The 16,011-nt window shown below is 42.5% G+C and overlaps 2 protein-coding genes across 2 annotated transcripts; both read right to left on the bottom strand.

The window, feature by feature from the left end:
- Positions 1-1,405: 1,405 nt before the first annotated feature.
- Positions 1,406-2,232, bottom strand: SARC_06970 (hypothetical protein; the record flags this gene model as incomplete). The annotated part of the gene is made up of 2 exons (XM_014299108.1): positions 1,406-2,120; positions 2,222-2,232. The coding sequence occupies 2 exons, from the start codon at positions 2,230-2,232 to the stop codon at positions 1,406-1,408; spliced, it is 726 nt and encodes a 241-aa protein (XP_014154583.1).
- Positions 2,233-3,294: 1,062 nt separating this feature from the next.
- SARC_06969 (hypothetical protein) lies at positions 3,295-3,753 on the bottom strand (the record flags this gene model as incomplete). Its single annotated transcript, XM_014299107.1, has 1 exon — positions 3,295-3,753. One exon carries the CDS (start codon positions 3,751-3,753, stop codon positions 3,295-3,297), a length of 459 nt encoding a protein of 152 aa, XP_014154582.1.
- Positions 3,754-16,011: the final 12,258 nt, after the last annotated feature.

The following is a 16,011-nucleotide window of genomic DNA, read 5'->3' as shown; positions in this document are numbered from 1 at the left end:
TTGGGCTGTCCATGTCCTAAGGTTGGAGCTGCGGACGGTCTGTGTGCCGGTTGTGCGTCTCATGATGTGCGGTTAGTGTCATACGGCCGCGCCCTGCCGTCCGTACCCCCTGGGGGCGACGCTCAGAAATGGTGACATCGCGAAATATGACGTAAACCTGGCGGTGCTTGTGCCTGACATCCAGCACACGTTGTAGGTAATGTCGGCTGGGGTCGCTGTGTCCAGTTCTGTGACTGTCGTCAAACCGTTTGCGAGTTAGGGCGGCTGTTGGTGTAGTCACGAGCCCCATTACTTGATGGACCTTCGCGATTATTACGGTTCTGGAATCGCGCCGCAGTGCGCTGCTGTGCGTCCTGAATGTCGGGGGGGCGGCTATTGGTGGAGTCACGAGCCCCATTATTTGGTGGACCTTCGCGATTATTACGGTTCTGGAATCGCGCCGCAGTGCGCTGCTGTGCGTCCTGAATGTCGGGACTCAACAACTGTAGAAGCTCGGGAGTCTTCATTAACTGCCATTTGGGATGCAACTGTAGAGTGCGTTCATACGTACGGCCGTTGAGAGCTTCCTCTAACAGTTGAACAATGCAATGGTTTGATAAATTCTGTTGGAAATTTGCATCCGTCTGGCACCGTTCACGTGCCCTCCTGTGATTCTCCATGAGCTGTGTCATGTGTTCCATGATGGGGGTATGCATGTTCCGACTGTGGCCCTTGGCAAGTTTACAAAACGCGGGATCAACAGTGGCTTGCGTCTCATGTGAGCAAATCTGTTCGATTTGTAGTTGTGGCGTCCACATCTTCAATCGTTCAGAATTGTCACGTATGTAATCCAATGTTGACTTCTCAGCCTTAAAATAAAATAATACCTTGTGGAACCTTGTAAGGCTCCAACTCTCATCTAACCCTGCGATCTGCGCGTTCTTAAAAGCCTCCAGTAGAGCCCCTCTCGTATCCCGTTCCATGATGTTATGGAGGTGGCATCTATTCGAGGGCCAGTCGGGCCATGTACGTGGTGATGGTACCGGACGCTTTTCCACTGGACGGGACTCTAGCGTGGCTCGAAGTGTTTCAATCGCACCCCTAAGGGCTTCAGCTCGAGCCGTGTTATTATTCTCTATTGCTTGGCATAACTCGTCGCTCAGGTGTAGTATACGTGCATGTAACCTCTGTCGACTCTTCTCAATACTCGCCGGCGTGGGTGGAGCTGTGAGCGACGTTGTCTCCGTTCGCTTGGGAGTCTGTACATGCTCACTGGCGGCTTCCCTCTTGAATGACTGTCGCTGTTGATGTTGGCGATAGGTCGTGCTCATTTGGTCTTACCTATTCTTGAGCGCTTCCTTCCCATGTGGGTTTTGCTTGGCCAACACTTGCTCACGTGCGAATTCTTGGAATGACGGAGCCTCCTCTAGAGACGACAAGGTATCTCCTCGGAGAGTTGACCTCCTGACCCAGGAGATTCGTACCCGAGGCCATGGTGTTGTTGTGAACGGCCTTGGATCCGAAACGTGGGATTGTCCTCCCTACCTTGTGCCATACGCTCCCGTTTGTGTGGACTAGTTGACGCTTCGTTTGCGTACAGCAAGGTCGTGGGTCGTTCGGACGATGTACGCTGCAACCTCTGTTCGTACCTCTCTAAGAGCGACTGTTGTTGGGCCATACGCTCGGTAAGCTTCTGTGTCGACGACTGGCCCCGCGCCGTGCCCTTGTTGTTTTTACGACAGCGGTAACGCCTGCGCTTGTGAGGTGGTAGGCGTGGTCGCTCGGTACCGGAAGATGAGGCTCCAGAGATACCCGAAGACGAACGGGAAGGCAGTCCATCACTAGCTACCTGTTCACTGGTAATGGACTGCTCCCTGTCCGCACGCAGGTCGGAATTTTCCTTGGCCTCGTCGTTAATTACAACGTCTTCCTGCGTTAGGCTGATAGCACCCCTGGGTGTCTTGGATGCCTGTCTATCGGTAGCCGCTGTTTGGCTATGAACCGCTCCATCCTGTGGTTCCATCCGTTCTTTCTCAGCTCGGTGGTCGGTATAGTCCGTGAGAGACTGGCGGCGCTTAGTTCCTCGACGGTCTATATCGTCTTCCTCCCGACGTTCAGAGGTCAGATATTGCTGCCGACGGCTTTGACGTAGGTTGGAAATAATAGTACATTGTGTGGATCAATGGAGGTTTGGAAATTTGCACTGTTTGCCTGGACAGGTCTATGCCGTGCCCTACACTACGTCCCTTTCATAGTGGTAATTAGTACATGAGTCCCACCCATGCCTTCAGCAGACTATGGTGTCGAATGTTCTTCGCCGAAACATCCGTCGGGGTACACCCTATACTCCTTGTATGCTACTCCACCCTCCTGGTGGAGTTACACTCTTCTTCGGCGACCAACCCTTACTCTTTCGAGAGCTCCTCCGCTCTCGCCTTACTCCCCTTTCTTCGCTAATCTTACCCCCTCGTGCCACTGCATGTGCCGTTGTGGTATCGGTATGTGTCTGCCTATTGTAGACCTCTCGTACTCTCCGGCCCCTCTGTAGCTTCTAGATCCTACCTAGTACTTTCTTTCGAGCAGCTCAACTACGAAGTTCTGCTTAGACAAGTAGATCCTAGTGCCTCTGTGGCTTCTACTACGCCTTGTACAATTTCTACCTAGAACTTCCCCATTCTACCGAATATCATACCCGTCTAGGTACTGTAACTGCTAAAGTGGTTCTTGATTTGCGGTGATTCTCTACCTGTGCCATTAGTCTATCTATTTCCATGATTCTACTGTTAACCCCTATGGTCAATGTACCTTGATGCTAATTAAGTGCATACATACTCTTTTATCCCTTTGATCGCTCGATTTCGTTTAGGAAGAAAAATAATATCCCGTAAACCCGCGAGGAATGCATCATTCTTATAATAACATAGCATTCATCGATAATTGTGTACGCTATCTGTTCTTTGTGTCCGTACTTATCTCTAACCACTGTTTAGTCCCTCTTTGTATCTGCAAACTGGGGCTTTGTGAACTACTTATCTCTCTCCTTTGTCTATGCCTAGAGTTAGGTAGTATTTCCTATAATTATTATATCTTCTTGCCCTGCGTTACCGTAGGAGCCACCTTCTTATTTCTAAACCCAACTTCTTCTATGTACACTACCCTTTAGATCTTATACGCTGTGTGTATTGGTGCCATTTCTCTAACGCAATTCCTATTTAGCAACTTCTAACTAAAATATTTCTCTAACAGGGTTCTAACTTGGTATCTAGCCGAAAATATCACCCATACTGTCTGTTTCTACAACATTAAACCATAAAACTATTCTTCTCTATCGTTTCTACTTAACTGATCGTCTGGCTGGACCCTCGCCTTGGCCGGTTTGCCCTGCCGGTCCTGCACATTTCTTTCTTGAACTTCTAATGCCTGCTCCTGATTCGGTTGCTCCTTGGGTTCGTTCGTGGGCTCCTTGGGTGCGGTCGTAGCGTCAAAGTCTGTCTTCGATCTTGAAGTCCCAGTAAGATTAGGCCGGAGCCTAAATCGTTCGAGCTGTCTGGCCATACTGATTCTATTTAGCCTGAAGCGTCCATTGTTCGCCTTATATTCCCTTTGCTGATCCAATCGGACGTGCTGATCGCTCAGCCTCGGCGTCTCTTCCTCTTCACTGTTACTATTGGACATCAAGGAAGGCATTGTGGCACTAGCGTCACTACTGGTGTACCCACTGTCGTCTTCCACCGCGGGTGGATTCTGAAAAATTCCGTCATTTTGCCGTGCCATCTTACTTTCACTATTAAATTTCGACGTTTTCTTTCTTTGTTCGTCTTATTCCTATAGAAAAAACTAAAAAAATTCATTCAATTACTATAACGTAGCTTATTTCTTAATTACTAATAAACTCACAACTTCCTTGATAGGTTAAAAATTGTGGTAAACGAACGCTTCAATAACTGTATCGCAACGTTCTCCCTCCAAGACGTTGTTCATTTATTAGTAATTGTAAATTAGTGACTCGAAAAGTGAGTCCTAAGTCAGTCAGCAAAAACAAAGTTTATCAGATTATTCTGATAACCTGTAAAAACTATAATAACTAAAATAAACAACTAAAACCTAAGTACTTGTATTCTGACCACATTCTATATAGGCAATGTCTCAGCCTTTCAATGCCCCAGAGTATTGCTGTTTTTACGAGGCATACCTATTATTCGACTACTTTCGCAAACTTTACTTTTAATTAAATTCTAAGATACCTCAATACGTTAACAGCATTTAGACGTTAAAATCGCCCTCTGAGACCGATCTTTATATTATCATGCATTATTCCAAACAGTATATAGATACAAATAAAGAATATGAGGTTTTCAACACCGGAGGAAGTAAGTGTAGTATTGCACTGTGAGTAAACCCGTCTATGTACGTTATCGTGCATTATTCCAAACAATATATAAATGCATAAATGCAAACATAAGACAGTTGGCGGTGCCAATAATCAATATGGGGGTTTCATCACCAAATGAAGTAAGTACAGTAACGCACTCTGAGAAAACCCGGCTATGTACGTTACTGTGCATTATTCCAAACAATAAATAAATACACATAAGAATATGTGTTTCTCAACACCGGATGAAGTAAGTGCAGTCGTGCGCTATGCGTGTGTAAACACATCTATGTACGTTATTGTGCATGATTCTAAGCAATAAATAAATGCAAACAAAGAATTTGGGGGGTTCAACACCTGATGAAGTAAGTGCAGTAGTGAACTGTGAGCAAACCCGTGTATGTACGTTTTTATGCATTAATATAAACAATATATAAATATAAATACAGAATATGTGGTTGTTAGAGTGCGATGTGGGGGACTATATGTAAAGTGCTAGTGTATTTAAAGTATGGTGCGTTCGGATGAATTTATTTATGATCTCACCCTCAGTTATATACTGACGGTGTTTGCACTAGAGTTCAACCACTTGGGTTGGCCAGGGTAAAAACTCATATGATCAGAATGAGAAACCTTATGCAGATAACTTTAGCACTCGGAAATATGTTCTAGAAATAAATATATCATATTCTCTGTTACTACACTCAGTCTCGGACCTCGGCTCTCGGCTAGCCGGTGGCCCGTGTTCTATGAATAGAATAATCTGAGAAGAGGTCTATATTTGTTCTTACATTCTCTCGGGCTGACCCACCTATACTTATATTAATTTGAGAACATGTCCCAAATTACTCTCGGGTTGACGACGTAAAACGATATTAACGTATATAGGAATACGTCTACTTCTGTAGTCTCTCACTCCCCCTCAATTTTACAATTCTCAGCCCTCAGCCTTAGCATTCAGCCTTCAGCCTGATTCTCAAATTACTCTCAAGTTGACGACGTAAAATGATATTAACGTATATAGGAATACGTCTACTTCTGTAGTCTCTCAGTGGTTTTCAACACCGGATGAAATGAATGCAGTAGTGCAATCAGAGTAAACCCGTCTATGCACAATAATACTGTGCATGTTTTCAAACAGTATAAAAATATAATAAAGTATATGGAGTTTTCAATATCGGATGAAGTAAGTGCAGTAGTGCACTGTGAGTAAACCCATCTGGGGGTTGACCCCTGAATAGTATTTACTATCCTAAACAACACATCTATTTGCTACTAGACAACAATATTCCTGTCACACAGTCGACTATATACGTTATTATACACTATTCAAACAATACAAATGAAGGATAGATCGTATAGCTGAAATGGGTTTCGGTATTAATAGTCCGCGTGTATTTGAATGTGTATAGACCCGTCTGTTTTTAGCCCCTGAAAATTATTTACTATCCTGGAGAACAACTTTTTTTAGCTACTACAGATCAATATTTTATTTACACAGTCGACCATGTACGTTAATGTGTTTTATCCAAACAATACAAATAAAAGATAGCTCGTTTAGCGGAAAAGTGTTTGGGGCTTAATAGTCCGTGTACTCGAATGTGAGTAAACCCGTCTGGGGGTTGAACCCTCGAATATTATTTGCTACCTTGAACAATAGATCTTTTTATTGTACATAGAGGCTTGGTCAAGAAGGTTCCTGATATAGTGAAGTTCTTCTTCATCAGACTCTTTAGCCGTTCTTACATTAAAGTTGCACTTTTTAAGGTTAACAAGCTATGCCACGTACATGTCTCTAGTTGTGTGTATCAGATAGCCTTATACTGCGTCCAAATAGAACACATCTGTTGCCATACAAAAACAAACTGATTTCACTAGTTGTGGACAAGTACAAAGTGAGTATATGGTATTTACTATCCTACTATCAATGCACAATTTGAAGATAACGAATCTAGACCAAATGACTGGAATTGCCAGACCAGTAAGGCGTAGTTCCAAGTGGCCCATAGTATCCATGGTCAGTATTACATCGTTGTTATCTGGTAAGGTTTTAAGCTCGAAAATACCTTCGAAAGTTGCTGTTCTGTATTGTACTTTCGACAAGTGTGTTGTACGCGATGTGTGCTCTCAGACTAGTCCGCCAAATAGATCAAGCTAACCTTAGCGGGTGGTTCATAGGATAGGGATCATATTATTTATTTCAGTTGTGTTCTATCTGTTGATGCATAAGTGATGACTGAACGGTTCGTCCCCGCGTCGATGAGGGTGCGCATATCCTGACCGGCTACTTGCATAGTGACGTACACACGAACGCCGGCTGGAAATAGTTTACTTTTCACTGCTAGTATGCCAACACATTCCTCATAACTTTTGGAGGGTTGAATACGGGAACCTTAGACTTACGAGAATGATTTTAGCAGAATCACGAGTCATGGCATATTCCGTAGGATTGAAAGCATATTCAGGATATATTGTTCTTCTTGACATGCACAAAGAAATTAAAACCCTTTGTACTAGTTGTAAAGCAAATATTAATGCATTACTACACTTTCAATATTTTTCTTCATGTACAGCGTTTTAGTAAATATGTACGGGTTTAAAGTCAATGTTGTCAGCTTTCTCAATATGAATGTACTGTTTTCTGAGATCGCTGGTAGATACTATAGTTTAAGGTGCGAATTTATAGACTTGGTATGTATTGTCCCAGAACCGAGCATGGCATCAGTGGTTGTATTTAGGTATTTATCTGAGAGAGGTTTCAATATGTTGCGTATAGCCAATATTAATTGGTGTTCGTCGATGGATATGAATGTCCAGTTTAGTTTGCGTCGGATGGCAAATCGGGTTCTCTGTCAACTGTCAGGTCTATAGACGCTGGGCGGATGCAGTGTAGCAAACCAACGTGTTTCGACTTCATCTTGAGTTGTACCAGACAAATAGCAAATTCAGAACTCCATGTCTGTTTTGCGCCCTTGTAGTCTGTCATTCATATTGAGCAATTAGATACAGATCTTGCTGATGCTTAGAGAGTCATACAATATTAAAGTTTGATCTGGGTATAGTCTGTGTGTCTTTTAAACCACTCGACTAGAACCAAAGTTGAACTGGACATTTGATAAATAAGTGACGAATATCGTGTAATATTGTAGCTGTGATTCAGGTTACACAAGCTCTGGAGTTATTCATATTTTAAAAAAGCTAATTAAACCTGGTGGTTTCTATAAAAGAATAATTGACGATGTATTATTTTAAATGAATAAAAAAGCTATATCAATTATCGAATAGCACCAGCCTCGAGGCCAATCCATAGATTCGTGGATTTCGCTCGTATTTTCAGCGGGTACCAATTTATCCCAGTGGGCACCAATTGTTTTATTATTTCCAGATTTCGGTACAGACCAAATCTTCGAGACTTCTGGTACCACCTATGATACTTCCTGCTATGGCTAGCCAGAATATTCCAAATACATCAGTTGTGTAGTGTGGTATCGGGCAGCCCCCAACTTTGCTCCGAAACACAATTGCAGATGACAACTTCACCCTTCTTGGTATCACGTTCAAAATATCTTACTGACTCAGCCTATATTTCCACTACGAGTGTGGGCCACCCAATGGTAGAGGCATTATGTATCCATCTTCGCGAACTAACGCACCATATGTCTTCAATCGTCGCATCACTCGCTTCGAGCTTCTCGCGGCAATTCGACAATCTCAACTTTCCTTTAATTTTCCCAAAACCTGTTCAACGAATATGAAGCCCGATATGCATGTAGACATATAAAAATGAACAAAGTCGCTAAAACCCTAAAATTTATCCAAATTACAATAAACAATATTATCCATGTCAGACCAACCTGAGGCCTTACCGTAACTATAGCGAATAAGTTGATCTCGACAGAAAGTTCAACGTGGGCTTTCTAAAAAAGAAAAGTGTTTATTCATTGGTCTTCGAAGTGCCAACGACCGGTAAGATGTTTGCTGATTTGAAGAAATACCAAATAACGAAACCGATGACATTCAAAACTATAACGTTTAAAGAAGGGTGCCTCATGTAGAAAATATTCACTTTTATTGTTTAAAGCTAAGACCTGAGATGTATGCCAACTTATTTCTACAACTTCAATTTTACTTTACTTTGGTATTACAATATTATACTATTGTCAACTACCTGCGTACTCACGTGTTGGGTCACATGTCTGTCAAGTCGAAGTTAAATAGTGAAAATTCCCGTATCCGGTTCCATGTGATGTATCCACTACACTCACATAGGCGTAATTTGTGAATTCGTTTCTAATTTGCGGTATTTGAGTTAGACACATTCATATTCGAATATTTGTTTTATGACACAATAGGGGTTTATTTTGTTAACGTTCATCAATATATGTTGTAAATTTGCTATATATTTTTGCAACACCACTGAAATTTATAAATAGAATGTAGCGGCGAGTTTTTGATGTTTGTAGTACTCAAAAAATAGGCTTCGCATATCGATTGGCAGTATGTAATGTTGAACTAATTTCGCGAATCTCCAGCGGTCGAAAAGCGCACCTACATAGAACAATTTTTATTAAAAATATCTGAACAATATATGACTGTTATTGTACACTAATTGAGGCATGCTTCAGGTGTACTTCAATGCATATTATGTACGCATCATATAGTAGTCTTCGTAGCAGAACCTGTTTCATATGGTGTGTATTTGTGATTTGTATATTACCAGCATTGTAGTGCACAATATTTTCGTGGAATGGTTTAATCATATGTACTGCGTTGAATATATGCGCTCTATAAATAGCATATGTTTAGTGCGAGAAGACAAAGATGTAACGGTGCGAGATGTAAATAAGAGTACGAAAAGAATCGGTTTAATGTGATGAGTGTATGTCCCAGCGGTATAAATGAATAGATCAGCGGTATAAATGAATAGCTCAGCGGTAAGAATTTGTTGAGCAAAAATCTTTACAGACTTTCAACTCTGCTTGAGTAAAATCTCTTGACCTAAGGGTTGCCCTTCACTCATTCTATTAAGCTAGTTATTCCCTGCATGTGCCCTAATTAACCGTATCAAAGTTTAGTCATATTTGTTTACTTAGTATAGTATTCATATCATTTAAATTTATTACAAATAGACTAAACGATAGTCAAAATACCTCAGTTCATATGGAATATAGATAGTTGGTCTCTTTAAATTCTAGGCAATATTGAATGAACCCTACTACAATTTACTGAAAATGCTTTCAAACTCACATATTACTAAGCAGTTGAATCTTACTTGGACCTCTGAACCTGTATTGTTTACCTTTCCACGTAAAACTAAAGTATTTACGATGTGGTTCATATACCTGCATTTGGTGGTATCCTAGTGTAAGGTCTATAGTTGTAAATACTGTAGCACCTTCCATCCTTTGCAGTAGCTCGTTAACACGAGGTAAGTGAAAGCTATGAGTCGGCAAAAATTATTTATTGGATTCATATCTAAACATACTCTGACTTTTTTAAACGATCCGTCGGAGTTATGTTGGTCTACGGCTAGCAGTGCCAAGTTAACTGGCGTTTGTTGATCGTTAATTTCTATCACTCCATCTGATAGTCATTTCTCAACTTGTTCTTTTACCACAGCCTCGTGTCTCCAGGATACATAGTTCCTTGAGTGACACTTTAACAGTGTAAAGTCTACCTTGTTTAAGTCAAGGCTGACATATCCGTCGTTAAAGAGGAATTTTGCCCAATCTGTGATCTTTATCTTCTTATTAACTAGAATCAGATCCATGATTTTGTTCGCAAAGTCAGGTATCAATGCCTTGACTGTGTCTGACGGGGGCTTATATGGATTCAGACAGTTATCGTCTGATTGATCCTTTAAAGGATCTATGTTATTTGGTAGACCCGTTACGGTTATCCCTAGAGTGAGTAAATCACTCATTCCGACTATTAAGTCGTACCTCTGTGACATCTTAACTATCACAGCTTGGGTAGTGATATTCCTATCATCGGTCAGGCAGATTTTAACATCTGTGGCCATGGTATCACACGTAGAAGTTTTATCATCAGCTAAAATGAGGTGAGTTGTTTGTGTTCACCTTTCGATATCTTTCATTAATGCAAAGCGATCGGATATACATGAAATTTCTGAACCAGGATCAATCAACGCAAGGATTTTATTTCCATTGCAGTATACAGGGATTATTACACGCTCATCTAACGAGTCGTTGAATTGTCTGTGTAACGATTGTACCTGGTAGTACCTTCACTCCAACTTAATGTCGGGCTTTTTGTCACAAGACTTAGTGTGATAGCCATTGGTCTTCTCACACTTGTCGCACTTAATAAGAAAGTGTGTACAGGTGGATGCATGTCTGCCATTCCAGTAACCGTTAGGGGTAAATTGGTACATGTCATACCCACACTGTGCGTCGGCACATTTCTTAATCTCCTTAAATGGAGGTTCCATGTCCTTCGCTCCCGCGCGTGCCCGTTTATTGGGTCGTGTGGATAGGGTGGAGTCGCGAGCACGTGTATGTTGGGGTCTCTCATTTGAGGTCTGCCTGGATACGTACCCGTGATCGGTGTGCTCCCGCGGCTTCTTAACAGCCGCTTTTTCCTTCGATGTTACTTGATGTGCGGGGGAAAATGTGGATACAGTATCATAAAACTGTTCACACGTGAGTCGGGATAGATGAAACTTTGTTTCATGTCCCTTGTCTCGAGCCTCAGTCACGTGTTTACGTCGCAAGTCGGTGTACAGGCTCTCACAGTCGTTATTCCCTATGTTCTTACAGAACACGTGCATAACCAGGAACTCGTACCATCGCTGTGCCTTGTCCTTTGCTATATCTGGACGTTTCAGGTCAGCATCTAGCTTCAGAATATAACTCTGAATGGGCGTGTTCTCAACTGGTTCAGTTAAAATTGAACTCAGTCCAGGGCTACGCATGTCCTTTCTTAACATGGATGTAACCAACCAGCACACAGCTGGCCAGTTACGACAAGTGTCTAGCTCATGCTGGTGTCGCTGCAGGATCAAATAACTTGTGCCTGTAGGGTCAAACATCTGCACTAAAGCAGCGATCCATTGCTGGGGAGCGATATCATTCGTCTCCAGCATGACCGTAAACGCATTAAGCGTACGGGTTAGCGGGTCGAGGTCATGGTTGTTTATAAACTCGACCTGCTTGCTGTTGGCATCCCAGTTCGACTTAAGTTGACTGATCTGTCCCTTGTACTTCTGTTTGTCCCTGTGGTCTTGTCCACGTTGGGCCTGAAGTAACTGATCAATGCGCTTTTGCTAAATCGCAATCATATTCGCAAAGTATGCTACATCATCAGCATGATGCACATCGTGGGCGATTTCCATTTTAATTCCAATGGGTAATCGAAATCAATTACCAACAAACGCTAGTTAACTAAGCATTATTGGCAGTTGCTCAACACAACTCTGACGGAACATTTAAGAAAGTCAGAGTATGTCTAGATATGAGTCCAATAAATAAGTTATTGCCGACTCATAGTTTCCATCTCCCTCGTATCAACGAGTTACTGAGACGAATGGAAGGTGCTGCCGTAAGATTTGGTCTATTAAGGCGATATTAACGCCTTAGAATAAATAAACGCGTAGGTAAATTCTAAGTATTGTAAAAATATCGAAGTAAATAAACGAAATAAGATATTTAGTAAAGTTAAGTATGCCGAAATACCGAGAACGACCAGGTTATCAGTCATAATCCGGCCGAGAAGCGAGGATGGGGGTAAGCCAATGCCGCACCAGACCACGGATGAATTTGGTATGTGTTGGCTGGCCTGGATCGGAAGTATCATAGTCGGAACCAACAAGCGCGATGACTTGGTTTGAACCGATATTTGGAAATAGTACTTCAACAGCGTGATTAGCCGGGGTATGGGGAACATCTGTTGATGTGTCAGGGACGGGTGAGGGTACGGTGGTTCTTCAACATGCTGGAGAAAAGATCCAAGGTGTTCGTGGAGGGTCCAGATACTGTGGAAGTCGTGGCACTCCTGTAATTGCTGAAGGAGGTCAGGGCCAATGGGCGGCAGTTTCGGGCCTACCAGGGTGCATCGAATCAGTTGTTGGATGCAGGTAAAGTGGCTGTTAGTGAACTTGTGGCTACCGGGGCAGACAGGGCAGAGACAGCCGTCGGTGCGGTAGTCGAGCAATGTGAACATGTACGTAATCGTTACAATCATAGCACAGAGCCGGATTGGTGTAGACTCGAAGCAGCGATTGAAGCTGTCTACAGTTTTCAGGTGAGCACAGATACTGTACGGGAAGCGCAGTGATGGTTTATCGTGGGCCCAGGCGGGTTGCGTCAGAGGGGTATGTAGATTTGTGCTGGCCATTGAGTTGAGTTATATTTCCAGGCAACCTCCGAGATAGTCCACGAATGGTCGTGCGGGGAGCAGGCCGCAAAAGTGAAGTAAGTTTGTTTGATGTTTGGAAAACCGAGGGTATTTAGTGCCCGTGATGATGGCTGCTGCTTGGATGAGTGCTAGGTTAAAGTGCTCGAATAGGGGGTCCAACGCATCCTTCCATATAGGCGGAGCCCAGGCAATAATGTTCAGCTCATATGTAGCCGTGGATAGGATGAATGTTTTGAACATCACCAGTCGGTTGCGGGGGTATCGCCAGCTGAAGCCATGGAAGCCATAAGCGCGGAAAGAAGCGATACCCAGTGACAATGCTGTAACCAGGGATTGCATATGTCTAGCGAGGTTAATTCCTGGTACTCCGTGAGAGAGTGGGAACCCCAGGTATTTGGAGTGTTTCGGTTCGGCATGTGTGGGCGCCAGTTTCAGGGGGAGGTAACGTGTGTTACAAGGTGGGTCTGCAAGCGTCGGCGTGATAAGATCACCATTTATACGGAGGGTTGGCGCCGCGTGTCGCAAGTCGGTAGATCGTACTCGAGGTTTAATGACACCCTGTTTGAGGCCAGGTTTGCGTCCCCACGCATCAATGTCATCTAAGAAGGGCTGGAGCAAAACCGATCGAGGGGCTTGGATCCGTGTGTCATCGACAAATAAATAAGAGCGGAGGAGCTTGGGCCGAAATTGTGCTAGCGTGACAGCTAAATAATCCATGTAGATAATAAAGAGCTGGGGGCCGACGATTGAGCCTTGTAGGATGCCATTCGTTCTATGGAATAGAGACGAGAGTGTGCCGCAGTGTGTCACTCGGGTAGGGACCCTCCCAAACAGCGCGCGGAGGCATTTGATCCAGTTTTCGGTCATTCCAGCGTGACGCAGAAGTACTCATAGGCGTGGGAGAGCGACCTTGTCGTATGCCTTGGTTATGTCTAGACAGACGTCGTTCCACTCCTCTTCTGACTGTGTCTCAGATTCCATGGCGGCAAGTGCTTGGGTATGACAGGAGTACCATGATTTGAAGCCAGCTTGGGTAATTAAACACTTAGGTTAAGTCTAAGTATCGTGAAATTTGAAGTAAGTAAACAAAATGAGTCTTTTGGTAAAGTTAGGTATGCCTCGTGAAAACAGCAATACTCTGAGGGATTGTGAGGCTGAGACATTGCCTATATATATTTCTCTCAGTACTGTTTTCGCCGAAGGGATTTTATTTAGTGTTTCGTTGCCGCTCTATTAGAAACTATGGTATGTTTCATTGGGGCGAATCCCTAGAAACCTATATTCGGTTGGGCCATCTCGCTACCGAAGTATTCAGACATAAATAGTTTTGGAAAGTAAATATAGTTCTATTAATGGAACTAGACCAAATCCTATGTTTGGTATTTTACTGGGGCCTTTTAATGGCTTTGTCCAAATATCTGATATGTAAAAAGGAAAAGGTATTAGTTTATAAAACCGTTAAAAACCGTTTAGGAAACTTAAGTTCCTTGTACTATTAAGAGTACGTTTATATTTTACGTACTGCTTAAGAGTACGTTTATAACATAGAGTCTAATGGACGCCCGGCCATTACAACTACAAGAACATTATGACGCTGTCGTCCGAATCCTAATCTACCTTGTCGGAAAATCCACTTTTGCCTTGACATACCGTCAACGAAGAACTGACCAAACCTTCGCTACTGCTCTTCTCACCTACAGCGATTTGGACTGGGCCTCTTGCCATTAACGTGCAAGTCACACACAGGCATTTGTGTACTTTAATCGCACACCAATTTACTGGCGAAGCCAGCAACGGAAAACAGTATACATACGTCAACTATTTAGAGACTCTGGAGAAGCTGAGAAAATTTCCGGCTTCGGGACAACCTGAGCTATCGCCTGGATCCGCAACATCATGCATGCTTTGGGGTATTTATACCCTCCTGATATAAATAGCCACCAAGCTTCATATCGACAGTAGTCAGTCAAAGTGCAATCAAAATTGCACTGGCCTTTTTCCCCCGAATATTATCAGCCATGTATTCCCTTTTTTTATACAAAAAATGGAGTGTGTTGCTCTTTTTGAGAGAGATTTTAGTTCTACAGAAAGAGCAATACAAATAAATACATTGACATTCGACATTCGACAATCGTCAATCTGTAGTAGACCATAGTACGGCGGTATTTTGATTGCCGCGAAATTCGATGCAACACTAGTTAAATATACACTTTATACCACACTGGGTGCACTACTACCATGTTGTTTTTCGTATGTAATGATATTACAAGCGCCATGAGCGGAGGCAAGGGAAAGTTAGTTAACGTTGCACTGGTATACATAGCTGCGCAAGTATGTCTATGGCTTTGTGCGCACTTCGGAAGCTTCACTATAGATGGCATAAAGGTGTGTAGACTGCTTTCACGAATTCTTCTGCAAGTCACTTGTCTATGTGCACGCGTATCAAACAGATAACTATCCGAGAACAAGAATGGGCAGAGAATACTACGAACATGTACCAGCTCTCTATAGCTGTCATCTTGCCCTTATAATCATTGCTGAACGTGTCCATGCTTGGTTTTAATGCCTAATACCGTGATTTGAGTTGAATTCCAACGTGTATTGCAAGAAGGTACTAATACGATGCTTTCTGAGAAAACATGCACTCACATATTGAATGAGCTTCAGTTTCACTACCATTCCATTCCTCAGTATGTTTTTCAATATAAATACACGTGTATGTCTATCTGCTAAAATTGCGGTAATATTCGAGCAGTTGAATTTTCCTACGCGTAGGCATATAACAACATACATTTATGTATATGTACCGCTTAGCACACTTTTATCGGATGGTACACAATTTGTATACAAAAGCCTTATCATATGAGATACACATGATGTATATAAGGACACCTGTGATATTGCTAGATTTTAGCGCCACCATTGGAATTGTATATGCTACTGTGACTCTCGAATTATGGCAAAGTACAAATGATTCACAGTACATCAACAATTTAGTTTATGTACAAGAAAGATGTGTTACAATACACCCATCTCGGACATCAGCTCATTCAAGCAAAATTTGTGTACATAATATATCTCTACGAGTCCGGAGAGCAGCGTATTCTGTTTTTATATTTCTATGTGGATATGACACAGCCGTAACAACCACGGGTCAAAGTCTTAATCTATTACTGGTTGGCATATAAATTTAGTTTGAAGATAAATATTGTCGATTACGAGTGCCTTATAAAAAAGTGACTATAGAAAAGTGAATTTACAAATATGTATACGTATATTATTTA

This window comes from Sphaeroforma arctica (assembly GCF_001186125.1).
Source record: "Sphaeroforma arctica JP610 unplaced genomic scaffold supercont1.524, whole genome shotgun sequence".
Lineage (NCBI taxonomy): Eukaryota > Ichthyosporea > Ichthyophonida > Sphaeroforma > Sphaeroforma arctica.
This window is presented reverse-complemented; position numbering and strand designations above follow the sequence as displayed.